This window comes from Eubalaena glacialis, chromosome 1 (assembly GCF_028564815.1).
Source record: "Eubalaena glacialis isolate mEubGla1 chromosome 1, mEubGla1.1.hap2.+ XY, whole genome shotgun sequence".
NCBI classification, from domain to species: Eukaryota; Metazoa; Chordata; class Mammalia; order Artiodactyla; family Balaenidae; genus Eubalaena; species Eubalaena glacialis.
In genome coordinates, this window is record NC_083716.1 from 27037798 (window position 1) to 27051527 (window position 13730).

Here is a 13730-nt window from a genome sequence, read left to right on the forward strand (position 1 = left end):
TCCCAGGCATAGGAAGGACACAGGTCTGCAGTTTCCATAAGCAGTGGGACCTGTGGCTGGCCCCCCTATGGGAGCTCCAGTGCCCTGTTGGACCTGAGGGGAAAGTTGGGAGTTCCACATGAACATCTGGGTTCTTCTATGAGCCATGTTGCCTGTTGCTGGTTTTCAGGTAACAGATGACCTCTCATAGATGACAGACTCTCCTCTCCACTCTCCAGAACCAAGGGTCCTCAAATGAGGGCCTATGTCTTATTCATCTCTGTATCCAAAGGCTCATAGCAGGTGCTCCGAACTTGTTGAATGTAAGTGGGATAAGAATGCCAAGCTTCAACTAGAGTCCAGCTCCCTGCAGTGTGCAAGGGCCCCACCTACTGGCCTCTTCAGTAATTGCAGACAGCTTAAGCCAGCCTTGCATGAGGCAGGGGATGAGAACTCAGTTGTCAGTAGGGGCTTTGCTTTCCCTGCAGCTGTATTTAGTGCCAGGAGCACTGCATTGGACTAGCAATCCCCTAACACACTCAGGAGAACAAAATAAAGTATTAACTCCTCACTTGGGTACAAAAGGCCATTACTATTGAATCCTCAGACAGTATTATCCTGCCCCTACTTACCACACACCCTCCACCTACCTGATCCACCCTAAAGGCTCTCTTCTCCCAGTGGAAACATTTCCTCTTCCTTGCATGGTATGTGCCTTCTTCACACTGGCAGCTGCTACTCTCCTCAGAATCCTGGGCCAAGGTCAGTCTTTTGTTGCTGTCCCCTTGCGGGTGCTACTCTGGCCCTTGGTGACAGGACTCAGCATGGTGTACAGAACTGTTCCCATCTCTGACTTCCCCTATTAGACACTGAGCTCTCAGGGAGTTCTATGGCTGGTACATAGTAGGCACTCAAACACTCTTAGTATTTCAGAGCCCCCAAATACTAAGGTTGAGACACCATGATCTAGTTAATATCCACCTAACAGGGTTGGGCGGCAGTGAGGATATAACCTGTGAAACATAAAGCCACAAAAGGATATTGGAAAGTTTCCTGTGTCCATATGAGGTACACTGCAGATGGGCATGAGCCATCATGTGCGTGATTCACTTAACGTGTGGATTTCAGCAACACTGCCAGAACCCATCAGCATAGGTAGGAATTCAGGTCCCTGAAACTAAACAATGAAATGGGTAAATGAAATGTGGTATATACATACAATGGAATATCATGCAGCCTTGAAAAAGGAAATCCTGCCACATGTTACAACATGAGTAAACCTTGAGGACATTATGCTAAGTGAAATAAGCCAGTCACAAAAGGACAAATACAGTCTAATTCCACTCATATGAAATATCTAAAGTAGTCAAAATCATAGCAATCTGTTGCACAACAATGTCAGTACTAACACTAATGAACTATACACTTAAAAGTGGTTAAGATGGCAACTTTAATGTTGTGTTTTTTACCACAATTTTAAAAAACTGAGCATTATCATTTATCCAAGTGGCAAAGATCAACTTGGTTAAGTGTTGGCAAGAGGGCAAGCAAAGAGGTACTTTCATAAAGTGTTGTTGGAACTACAAGTTGGTACAATGGTTTTGGAGAGCAATGATGAACAAACGTTAAACGTACACATCCTTTGACCCAACAATCACTCTTAGACTATTCCCTATAAAAATACCCACACGAATACTCAAAGTCTCACGTATGAAATATCCACTATGGCACTATTTATAATAACAAAACACTAAAACAACCTGAACAGCTACCAATAAGGTACTACTTAAAATAATCTCTGCTACTTCCATACAATGGGGTCATTAAAAATGAGCTCCAGGGCTTCCCTGGTGGCGCAGTGGTTGAGAATCTGCCTGCCAATGCAGGGGACGCGGGTTCGAGCCCTGGTCTGGGAAGATCCCACATGCCGCGGAGCAACTCGGCCCGTGAGCCACAATTACTGCGCCTGCGCGTCTGGAGCCTGTGCTCGGCAACGAGAGGCCGCGATAGTGAGAGGCCCGCGCACCGCGATGAAGAGTGGCCCCCGCTTGCCACAACTAGAGAAAGCCCTCGCACAGAAACGAAGACCCAACACAGCCATACATACATACATACATAAAAAGAATGTAAGCAGACAAGAATAGCATTAAAAAAATAAATAAATTAAAAAAAAAAAAAAAAAGAGCTCCAAAGTTATGAAACACTGCATACAGCAAGCTACTCCATATGTGTGAGGAGAAAGGGGAGAGGATGCATGTAGTAGTACACATAGAGGAACTCTCTGGAAAGAGACAAAAGAATCAAGTCCCAGAAAACGGGGATAAAACGGAAATTTAATTTTTACTTTATACTATTAGATTTAACAAGTACATTTGAAAATGAAAGCATAAGGGGAGGAAAGAAAAATTACCAACTCATTTCTTTTCAAATACTCTTAGATTAGTGGTTTTCAGCTCTGGTTGCTCTTTAGAATCACCTAGGAGCTTTAAAAAATCTTAACTCCCAGAATCCACCAGAGAGCACCAGGATCTGATTCAACTGATCAGCAGATGGGTCCCTGGGTATCAGTGTTTTTAAAAGATCCCCAGATAATTCTAATTTTCAGCCAGTGTTGTGAAATCACTGATTTAGGCCAGGGTTTTGCAAACTGTAAAAGGCCAGATAGTAAACATTATATCCTTTGTGGTCACATAAAGTCTGTCACGTTTTTTTTTTTTAAAGCTCTTTAAAAAATGTGAAAGCATTCTTAGCTCCTGAGCAACACAAAAACAAGCCATGGACTGGATCTGGCCCATGGGCCATTTTGCCAATCCCCAATTTAGACTACGCACAGGCTGGTCTACTGCCTGGACAAGGCACCAGGAGACAAGGTACCATGAGATAAGGAATAGTCAAGAAGGCTCCACAGTGAACCCACAGGTCTGGGCCCCAGCCCTCCAACTGGCACCCAAGTTGTTCCGAGTGAAGGTGGGAGAGCTTTGGACTCACATTAATAGAACTCCCAAGATACATTATAAACCAGCCAGCTTATTATTTTTTAGTAAGATGTATAACTTTTACCATGCAGACTGAATACGTATGTCAGCGTGAAGAGCACATTTTCTTCCTAGAGGCAGTGACACAGAAAACCAGGTTATCTGTGGAACCCAAACAAGGGGAAGCTAACCTTAAGTTACACCTCACCCATAAAGCGAGGGCACACTTTCCCAACACAGGGACAGACCAGCCCCAGAGAACTCGGAGAACTCGTTGACTTTCCTCCCAATCTTACTCTGGCTGAGCACTGCCAACAGTCATCTCCTACAGCTTTATGATCAGCCTGCTTGGCCTAAGAGTCATATCTCTGCTCACTGTTTTTTACTGTTACCTCCACTGTTACTGAGAGTCAAGGTTCTGAAGGGGGCACATCAGTTGCTTCCGTGCAGCAACTACAAGACACAATAATCCTGTTAGGATGCTCTCCCAACACCACTCTAACTCAAGTATTACCAGATAAAATGCTTTGTAACGATTCTTCTCATCCTCCATTTACAGGTTACCTATAAATTCACCTGAATAATGTAACCTAATTCCTACTGAGGATTAAGGTTTTTAATTATCGGTTTTCTTCTTTCACTTTCTTGATCAGTGATTCCCAACCATGTAGGAGTGAATGAAACTAAGAAACTAATTTTGTGTCACCACTGCTACCAAGACAGAAATACCAAGTGATATGTGCTTTTCAGATTAAATTAACGCTATTTTGTTCTCTAAAATGTAAAAAAATAAGATGTAGCCCTCAATTTAGTATTCGACACTCTTAAGGGTCAAGCCAATCAAAAATTGTCTTTGAACAATAAAAAAGTTTATGCTTTCAAATTAAAAAACATATATTGCAAACATTATGTAATAATAAAATTATAGCAAACGAAATATTCAGACTGACCCCACGGCATTCACACCACACCAGAATTCTGCCTGAAACAAAAGAGTAAATTTTATCCCCCAAAGTAGGTAAGTCCATGCTGGCTGAAAACTTCAGTCCTAGACCCCACGAATGAGGTACATAGTTCATGCTTAACAGATACATACATTAACCATTCTTAACCGCCCCTCACCAGGGCCCTGAGGGGTAGGAAGGATGAAATGTGAACACAAGCACTCCCATAGACAGAATTATCCAATTATAAATATTCATACATGTGACCTTTACCACATCTTGGAAGATAGCTGATTTTAATCTGTGAACCCACCTCTGAAAACCACAACAAAAATCAATAAGAAATGATTTAATGTAAAATATACAAATTTCTCAGTATGAGAACTTCCACGAAACAGGGAGAATGACAACTAAAACAATTTTTCTTAAAAATGAACACTCCCCTTACCTTGTCCTTGCTACCCAACACTCAAAAACAAATCTGTACAAAACCACAAACACAGAAAAGGACCTTAGAGGATGTTACGACGCAAAGCCTTCAGACCTAATCTAAACTGCTCTCCTCACCAAGACCCTCCCCCGATAAAGCTGAGGGTTCCCAGGTCCACTGGGGAAAGTGAGTGGTCTCAGATCATCACCCCTGCTGTGCTACAGATGGTCCACGGTCACTCGCTGTCAAACTTAACAGAATTGACTTGGACAGAGATGGAGCCTCCCCGGTAGCTGCCCCGCTTCTTCTTGGTTTTCTCGTGCCGGAAGGATTTGCCTTTGGTGAACTTCAGAACTTGATTGGCTCGCTCCCCCCAGTCTCCAGTTGCACCCCGCTGGTAAGTAGAGACAGGTGGTTAGCACACAGAAGGACAACGCCAGGGCCCTGTCAGTTTCTTCTCCCTGCTCCAGCCAACCCGAACCCAGAGAACCTACCAACCAGAACCAAAAGCTATCCTCTCTCTCACCCCACCCCCTCAAGAATGGTGAAGACCCTCTCTCTCCTCACCTTGGCGTCAAAGGAATTGTCTGCCACTCGGGCATCCACCTTGATCTCCTCCTCCCTGATCCTTCGGAATGGGGAGGATCCCCTTCGTTCTCCCTGGAGAAGAATGAAGAAGGAAATTGAGGATGGAGTGGTCATGTAACAGGACAGCCCTCCTGAGCTACACCCACAGCACGTATGCCAGGCCAGGCAAAGAGCTGTCAAGGTGCTCTGCAATTTTTCTTTCTACTCTAAACGCTGGCTCGTGAGAGGAAAATAAGACAACTTACTTTCTTCCTTTTAGGAAATGTGTTGGGGGTCTGGGGCTTTATCTTCTTGGCTGGAGGAGTCTCTGCCTCCTTAGCAGCCTCATTCTGCTTCCACTTCTTTCCTGAACCTACAAAACAAAAAGCCAGACTCAGGAGACCAGTTTCCTGTCCCTCCTCCCAGGGTCCCACACTGAGGGCCTCCAACTAACTGGAAGCCAGTCATGGGCCTCAGCTCACTAACCCACCCCAAGAGTAGAGCCCATCCTGATTTGGGGGACAAACCCAGGAGGCAGGTTCTTTGGATACAGACCTGGCTTCGCAACTGCCACTGCTGCCTTTTTCTTGCCCTCCTCCTCCTCGTTGCTGTCCTTGTCTGCTTTTCCATTCTGGGCAGTCAGTGCAGAGGTGCCATTGGCCTTGGGGGTTTGTGGTCTTGGAGTGCCCTTGCCCTTGGGCTTCTCCTCTTCCTCCTCCTCACTGGAGTCCTCAGAGGAAGAAGTGCTGCTGCTCTCGGCCTTTGCTTTCTTCACAGAGGCTGGTTTGGAAGGGGCTACAGTTCCCCCTGCCTTCTGTGGCTTCTTTTTGGCTGGGGGTTTAGGCGTCTTCTCTTCCTCGTCTTCCTCGCTGCTGGAGCTGTCTGAATCAGAGCTGCTGTCCCCACCACCCTGAGAGGCCTGCTTGGCAGGCAAAGACGGAGCTGCTTTGGCCATCACCTTGAACTTAGGGGTGGCTACATTCTTCTTTGTCTTCTCCTCCTCACTAGAACTGCTCTCCTCCTCACTGGAGGTGCTATCAGCCTTTCTGGTCAGAGGCTTCTGGCCACTGGCTGCAGGCTGCTTGGGAGTTGTAGCTGGCTTAACCGCAGACTGCTTGGGAGTGGCAGCTGGCTTACCTGAGGAATTCTTGGTGGTACTGGCTGGCTTAGCAGGCGCTTCATCCTCAGAACTGTCGGAGTCTAGACAGAGAGAATGGAGTGAGTATCTCCCCAAATCAGACTGAGGGGAGCCCTTGGAGCTCCCACTGCCCTGAGGGCCTCCTATGCCTTACCTGAGCTGTCTGAAGAGCTCTCTGCTGCCTTCTTTGCTGGAGCTGGTTTAGTAGTTGCTTTGGAGATGACTGCCTTAGCTGGGGGTCTCTTTTCTTCCTCAGCACTTGAATCTGGAAAGAACCTATGGCATTAGGCTGGGTCCAGAGTCCCAACCCAACCAGGGGCAATGAAAAGAAGGATGCAGGGAGTTCCCTGGTGGCCTAGTGGTCAGGATTCCGGGCTTTCAGTGCTGTGGCCCGGGTTCAATCCCTGGCGAGGGAACTGAGATCCCAAAAGCCACATGGCGCAGCCAAAAAAAAAAAGCAGAAGGGACAGAAGCATTTCCCTCCCTACTCCTCATACACTCCCCAGACCCACTCACCACAGGTGATGACTCACCAGACTCGTCGCTGCTGTCCTCACTGCTCTCCACAGGCTGCTGCTTCTTTGCAGCTTTCTTGGGAGCCTGAATTCCCAGGGACTTCTTGGGTGGGGGAACAGAAGGCGGGGGAACTGAACTATAGGGACCTGTTTAAAAGGGACAGTGTGGTGGTTTTAAAATATGTACACAAATTCTTTGATACTGCTTCCTTCTAGAAATGGAGCTTAATTCCCTATCCCTTGAGGGTGGGCTAGGATTAGTGACTCATTTCTAACAAACAGACTACGGCAGAGATGATGGCATGCCATTTCTGAGTCTAGGTTATAAAAGGCAACGTGGCTTTCTCCTCTCTCTGGGAGAAGCTGGCTGACACATGCCAAGGTCCACGTGGTGACTGCAGAGGTCCTCCTGCCATTGGGCCCTGGTCACAGTCGTGCAGCTTGACTCCCCGTATCCAGTCACCTGGTTTTTTCTTCATGGGTTTTTTCTTCTGCTCTTCCTCCTCCTCCTCCTCACTGGAGGAGTCCTCACTGCTGGAACTCTTTTGGGCAGGAGCGGCAGCTGCTTTCACTGGGGCCTTGGCCACAACTTGCTTTTTAGGTACAGTCTGCATCACACAGAGAAAATCAATTACCACAGGAAAATACTGACCCAACCAATCCTGCCATGCAATGGAGACCCCCCAACCACCTCCGTCCCCAGTCCCTTCTTCCCTGGTAGAAATTAAGGCCCATACCTTCTTAGATACGGCTGCTGCCTTCTCCTCCTCTGAGTCATCATCACTGCTGCTGCTGCTACTGCTGCTGCTGCTATTACTACCAGCTGCTTTGCCGTTGACTACTTTAGGTGCTGGCCGAGCTGGTGTACCTAAGAAAAAAGAAATAATGTAAGCGAGTATAAAGACAGCTTTCAGATCCGCCATCTGCAGTGGCGCTGCCGTCAAGATGCAGATTTTCATGAAGACCCTGACAGGGAAGACCATCACTCTCAAGGTTGAACCTTCAGATACAATAGAAAATGTAAAGGCCAAGATCCAGGATAAAGAAGGAATCCCTCCTGACCAGCAAAGACTGATCTTTGCTGGCAAGCAACTGGAGGATGGCCATACTTAGTCTGACTACAACATTCAAAAGGAGTCCACGGGCTTCCCTGGTGGCGCATTGATTAAGAATCCGCCTGCCAATGCAGGAGACACGGGTTCGAGCTCTGGTCCGGGAAGATCCTACATGCTGCAGAGCAACTAAGCCCGTGCGCCACAACTATGAGCCCGCTCACCTAGAGCCCATGCTCCACAACAAGAGAAGCCACTGCAATGAGAAGCCCGCACACCACAACGAAGAGTAGCCCCCGCTCGCCGCAACTAGAGAAAGCCCGCATGCAGCAACGGAGACCCAACTCAGCCAAAAATAAACTAAATAAATTTTAAAAAAAAGAAAAAAAGAGTCCAATCATCTGTGTGGAGACTTCGTGGTGGTGCTAAGAAAAGGAATAAGTCTTACACCACTCCCAAGAAGAACAAGCATAAGAGAAAGAAGGCTAAGCTGGCTGTCCTGAAATACTGTAAGGTGGATGAAAATGGCAAAATCAGTAGTCTGCGTCAGGAGTGCCCTTCAGATGAATGCGGTGCTGGAGTTTCCACGGCCAGCCACTTTGACAGACACTATTGTGGCAAATGTTGTCTGATCTATTGTTTCAAGAAACCAAAAGACAAGTAATCGTATACTGGTTAATAAAAGACATGAACTAATGAACAACAACAACAACAAAGGAGTATCAAGACATTAAAAGGCCATAAAAACCTCCTTCCTATTAGCGCGGAACTTAGGAGTCTGTCAATTCTCTTGCCTTTGGAGGAAGCATGAAGGAGAATGCTGTGGTTTACTACATCAAAGGATGAATTTCTTGCCCAATTTCAGGAATAAACCTGTCTTCCAAAAAATGATATGATGCAAATTATTTGAATATGCTCTCTGAAGTCTTTAAAACATGTTTTCCCTCACTGCAGACTATTTCTGTAGTTACTAGTCCCTAACTATAAAACTTTTTACTTACTAGAAAAATGTTTCTTTTTAAAAAAAAACGACACCAGTCAATACCTCTAGTTCAACAACCAGTGCCATTTCACTCCTGTGCTGAATTAAGGAATTTTCACATCAGTCCCCAGGGCAACCTGGTCCCCAGTCCAGCCTCCTAGGAACATAAAACAATACCTGGTTTGGCTGGGGCTTTAGCCTGAGCTTTAGCTGCCACGGGTGTTGTCTTTGGCTTCTGGTTCTTTGGCACCTCATCCTCTGAGCTTGAGTCAGAATCAGAATCAGAGCTCTTGGCCTTCTTAGGAGGAGCTTTGACTGTCTTGGCTTGGGGTTTAACTCCCTTCTGTGAGAAAACACACAACCAGGAGAATCAGCAAGAGTTTCAGGGCACCCAAAGGACATCCTAAGGTAGAAAGCTTCCTAGGTGCCTCCTTTTTTAGGCCTTGTCCCTGCCATTCCCTGTCTAGAGTTCCCTGCACCTGTCCACAAAACATGTTCTCTTACTCTTGGAGTCCCTGACAGTATCCCAGAGAAACCCAATACTGCCAGGGAAGCAGAACAGGTTGAATTTCCTCTAGATTCAGGGCTCAACTTCAACCTCACATAATCCTTCCCAAACCTCCTACTTCTACAACCTCCCTGAAAAACCATGTAATCACCTGTTATATACCTAACACCATCAAGCTAAAAGCCAAGATTTTAGTTTCTTCTTTCCAATCCCTTAGCAATCCCTTTCCTTCTCAAAGTTGCAAACCTGGACAGGCTTTTTCTTTTTGTCCTCTTCCTCATCATCACTGGATTCTTCACTGCTGCTGCTGCTCTCTGATGCCTTGACTGCAGCCTTTCCAGGATGCTGAAGCAGACTGGCCCGCTTGGCAGGTACAGCTGAACAAAAGTACAGGTCCCAGTAAGAATCAGCCATTTAGCACAGACAGGCTCCAAATCCTTTTCCTGGAACCACAACTCCCTGCTGGGTCTTACCAGCTTTCTTAGCAGGAGGCCCTTGGGCTTTTTCCTCCTCGCTGCTGTCCTCACTGCTGTCACTGGATGAAGTCTTCTTCTTAGCCTTCTTAGTCACTGGTCCATTTGCCTGTAACTTCCGCTTTGCGGCCTTGGTGGACCTGTTGAGGTAGATTAGGCTAACTCCTGGGGAATCAGGACCTTCCCAAACCAAAGAACACAGTCCAGCCTACTTGGGGGGAGAAAACAGCCACACTAGCACAGAGAAGACTTACTTGAGCCAGAAACTATAGATGTCCAAGAGGGAAGAGGCGTTGGCATCCTGCTGGGTCTGTAAGAGAAAAGAGAGAGAGCAGGGTAAGAAAGTTTTAATTTGATATAAATGTTACATCTCTGTAAGACTTCTCCTACTTGCATAAATTAGGAGAAAAATATTCTATTTATGTATTTCCCAGTTTTTGGTATCAAAAACTTGGGCTATCCCTGTAGTCTCTGGCACCATCTATCTATTCCCCCACCTGTCAATCCTATTTATCAAAGCCTTTAAAAACATGCATTCCCTTTACTCTAGCAGTGTACTATCTAAGAATTTATCCTTACCCATGAAACAAACATCTACACAGGAGGATGTTTGCGGCAACATGGTTTATAATTCCAAATCACTGGAAACCATCCTCCAAGAGAAGATTAGTAAAAATCTATGTTACATATTCAGTACAGAATTGCATTCAGCTATTACACTGATTATAGATTATAAGTTGGTGTCCAAAAAAATGGCAAGGCAGTACAGTATATACAAAAATACAGGCTCAAAGTTAGATGAGTAGATGTGAAACTCACCTCTGCCAATTATTAACGTGTGACCCTGAGCAAATCACTTAATCTGGGACTTCCCTGGTGGCGCAGTGGTTAAGAATCCACCTGCCAATGCATCGGACATGGGTTCGAGCCCTGGTCCAGGAAGATCTCACATGCTGCGGAGCAACTAAACCCGTGTGCCACAACTACTGAACCTGTGCTCTAGAGCCCTCGAGCCACAACTACTGAGCCTGCGTACCACAACTACTGAAGCTCACGCACCTACAGCCCATGCTCCACAAGAGAAGCCACCACAATGAGAAGCCCGCGCACCGCAACAAAGACCCAATGCAGCCAAAAATAAATAAATAAATAAAAATTAAAAGAAAAATAAATCATTTAATCTTTCTGAGACTGTTTCCTTCCCTATAAGATAGATGACACTACACATCTTATTAACTTGTTGAGAAGATAAGAAATAATGCATATAAGGGGCTTAGCATCTGGAAATAGCATCTTGCCCTTAGTAAACCCTCCACAGAGATTAGTTTTTTGTCACATAAAAAAGATTTCTGATTCTGAAAGGCCCAATTCCATCCAGCCCACTCTCTTCAGCCTCCCTAACAGTCAAAACAGTTCCAATATGAAAGCAGCTGTATCAGATCACATGGCAGGCTGTCCCAGCTTAAGGCAGCCCTTTCTGAGGCCAATCTGACTCTCAACTTGCGTAGCCTGATTCTACCACAAAGAACAAGCTTATCTTCTTAGTCAAAGACTAAGACCGCTAAGGACTACCATACCACTCCACTCTACCCTCAAGGTGTTTTCTCATGCAGTCATGTCTGCTCTCCTTGAGATGTAGATTCCAAACCTTTCACATTCCCGGTCATCTTCCCTTTACTTGTTTTTAGAACATCCTAAGGTACGATAACTAAGATAACAGCTTTCACTCACTGATGCTTCCTGAGCACCAGGCACCGGTATTGCCACTTTGTATATGTACATATCATGTTACTGAAACTCACAAAAATCCTATAAAGTGGATGATGACATCCCCATAGAAGTAGAAACAGATTCACGGACGTTAAGCAAGCTGCCTGGATCATACATTTCAAAAGTGGCAGAGGCTGTTCCCAAACCTAGACTTGTCTGATGCCAGAAGTCAAAGATTCGAGCCAACAGCTATGCCTGCTTGGTAGAGAGAGCTATGATGCTCAATCCTGCTTCAGCAGAACCCTGCCTCTACTCGTTCATTTTCTTCTTTAATAACAAAAATCCCAGCCTTCATTATTTCTAAAGCAATTTTACTTATCTTTTGAGTCCCGGGTAAATTCGATTGAGAGTTAAGGTCAAGTCACGGTCGGCAACAGCCAACATAAGGCCCAAAGAAAGAACCAGGAGCCTCCACTGTCTCCGGTGGGGCACGACGCTGCCGCCTCGCCGCACTCCGCCAGCCACGTGACCTAGGCCACGAGGTTCCCACGCTGCCACCGCCGCCCCTCTCACCAGAAAAAAAGCAACAAAGCTCAGCGCCATGTAGTGAGACATCGTGGAAGAGACGTCGAGACTCCAGGCTTTCCGGCCACCGCCGAGAGCTCGGCACAAAGGCCTGGCAGACACTGGGCTGGCGGACCCCACAGACCTCCCTACCTGCAAACCTAAGAATGTCAGGGCCCGGAGCCCTGTGGTCATCCCACCCCCGCCCATGAATCATGCCCGGGACTCACAGCGCCTGTTGCCTTGGCGAACTTATTGGCCACGTCCGAGAGCTGGTTATCGCGCAGAAAGCCGAGCACGAGGGGATACAGGTCGCTGGGAACCACGCGGCGCAAGCCGGCGTCCGCCATCCTCTCGGCAATACGCGTCACTACCGTTGCCGACGCACGCGACTCAGGAACCCGGAAGAGGAGGGGTAGGGGCGGACCCGCGTGACGCCACAGCGCCGCGCGGGGCACGGCGGAAGGGGCGGGCGCACTCCGCAGAGCAGCCCCGCCCACACCTCGGAGACAGGGTAAAGGCGAAACCTACTAACGCTCTCCGGTCCCGCGAGTGTCGCCATCTTGGTAAGGGCGGAGCCCGCCGGTCTGCTTTGTGAAGGCGGAACCCTGACGTCAGGGGTCACGCCCTCAGCCGCGGCGGGAAAACTTCGGACTTCCCGCGCCCTGCATTTCTGATGGAGCCACCTTTTCTCAGTGCTGCGGTTACCCGCGCCCCTGGCATCTGGATGCCAGAGTGGGCCGGCGGGCCCGAGCTGACCTTGAATTCCTCTAAACTTGGTCACATGATCTCCCAACCTACCCTATTCGCGCTGCCCGTGGATTCCCACTCTTCATCTTCACTGCCTCCAACACCCTGGGAGGCCCTTTCTCAAGATGCCACCCCAACCTCTGCACTACCACCTCCATTACAGAGGACGCTTCAGGTTATCTGTGGTAGTGGTGAGGCGTTGACCTTCAAAACTGCCCCTACCTCAATCATGACTTGCCCATGAGACAACCCTTTCCTCTCTTACATAACACAGCCTTAGGTCAGCTCCATGAAGGGAAAAAGGGGTTGTGCACCAAACCTGAGTGACAGCAGCAATCTCTTCAAACCTATAATCCTGAAAATAACCCTTCTACCACCTGGGGCACAGCCCACACTATGAACCCTCCCTGTGGAAGAACTAGAAAACCCCTCAACTGCCTCTCCTTTTGTCATGAGTACTCAAATTTATCAATCACTGCCCAGGCCTGCCAAGTTAATTCCAAGTTCTATCTTATGTCAGTTCATATTAGCAAACAGCAATCCCTTCAGTCATATGCACTACCCCTTGACTATTTCCCATTCATGCCCCTCAGGGAGGTAAGGATCCACTTTCTCAAGGGACACACCTCTCCTTTGCCTTTCTCAGGCATTCCCCTGTCCTTGGTATAATTCCTACATCTCCCTCTTCCCCAAAGGTCTATCCACCTGCATGCATTCTTTAAACATCTGAGAACCTGCTGAATGCCAAGCATTGTGCTCAAGCTATTATGGTCCACATATACACAAGCCTCAGTTTCAAAAACCTTTATTTGCAACAAGTGTGAGCTTCCTCTGGGTCCTTGATATTAAAATTCCTTCCTGGACCAGTAGCACCACCCTTGTCAGAAATGCAGAATCTCAGGCCCCATCCCAGAAGTCAGAATCTGCATTTTTAAAAGATCTCCAGATGATTCAACTGCCCTTTTAAAGTTTGAGAGGCACTCCTAGATGACTGACATCACTGACAACACTCTTGAGGAGCAGTTTCAAGTACAACAGGATTCTACACCTGACCAAAGAGGGGTCCTAGGAATTAAATGGAGGTAAGCATGTCCCTGTTGTGTTCAGAGAGGAAAAGTGACTTGTCTGGCACTACCACCATAG

General features: G+C 47.1%; 1 protein-coding gene and 1 pseudogene across 1 annotated transcript; one reads left to right on the forward strand and one right to left on the reverse strand.

Moving 5' to 3' along the window:
* Positions 1–2292: 2292 nt before the first annotated feature.
* On the reverse strand, positions 2293–12229 carry NOLC1 (nucleolar and coiled-body phosphoprotein 1). The gene is made up of 13 exons (XM_061202431.1): positions 12068–12229; positions 9818–9873; positions 9564–9703; positions 9337–9467; positions 8760–8925; positions 7286–7416; positions 7012–7156; positions 6567–6695; positions 6188–6298; positions 5451–6095; positions 5162–5268; positions 4896–4988; positions 2293–4722 (listed from the first exon to the last, which is right to left on the reverse strand). The coding sequence occupies exons 1-13, from the start codon at positions 12185–12187 to the stop codon at positions 4564–4566; spliced, it is 2133 nt and encodes a 710-aa protein (XP_061058414.1). The 5' UTR covers positions 12188–12229; the 3' UTR covers positions 2293–4563.
* LOC133093844 (ubiquitin-ribosomal protein eS31 fusion protein-like) lies at positions 7494–8264 on the forward strand (annotated as a pseudogene).
* Positions 12230–13730: the final 1501 nt, after the last annotated feature.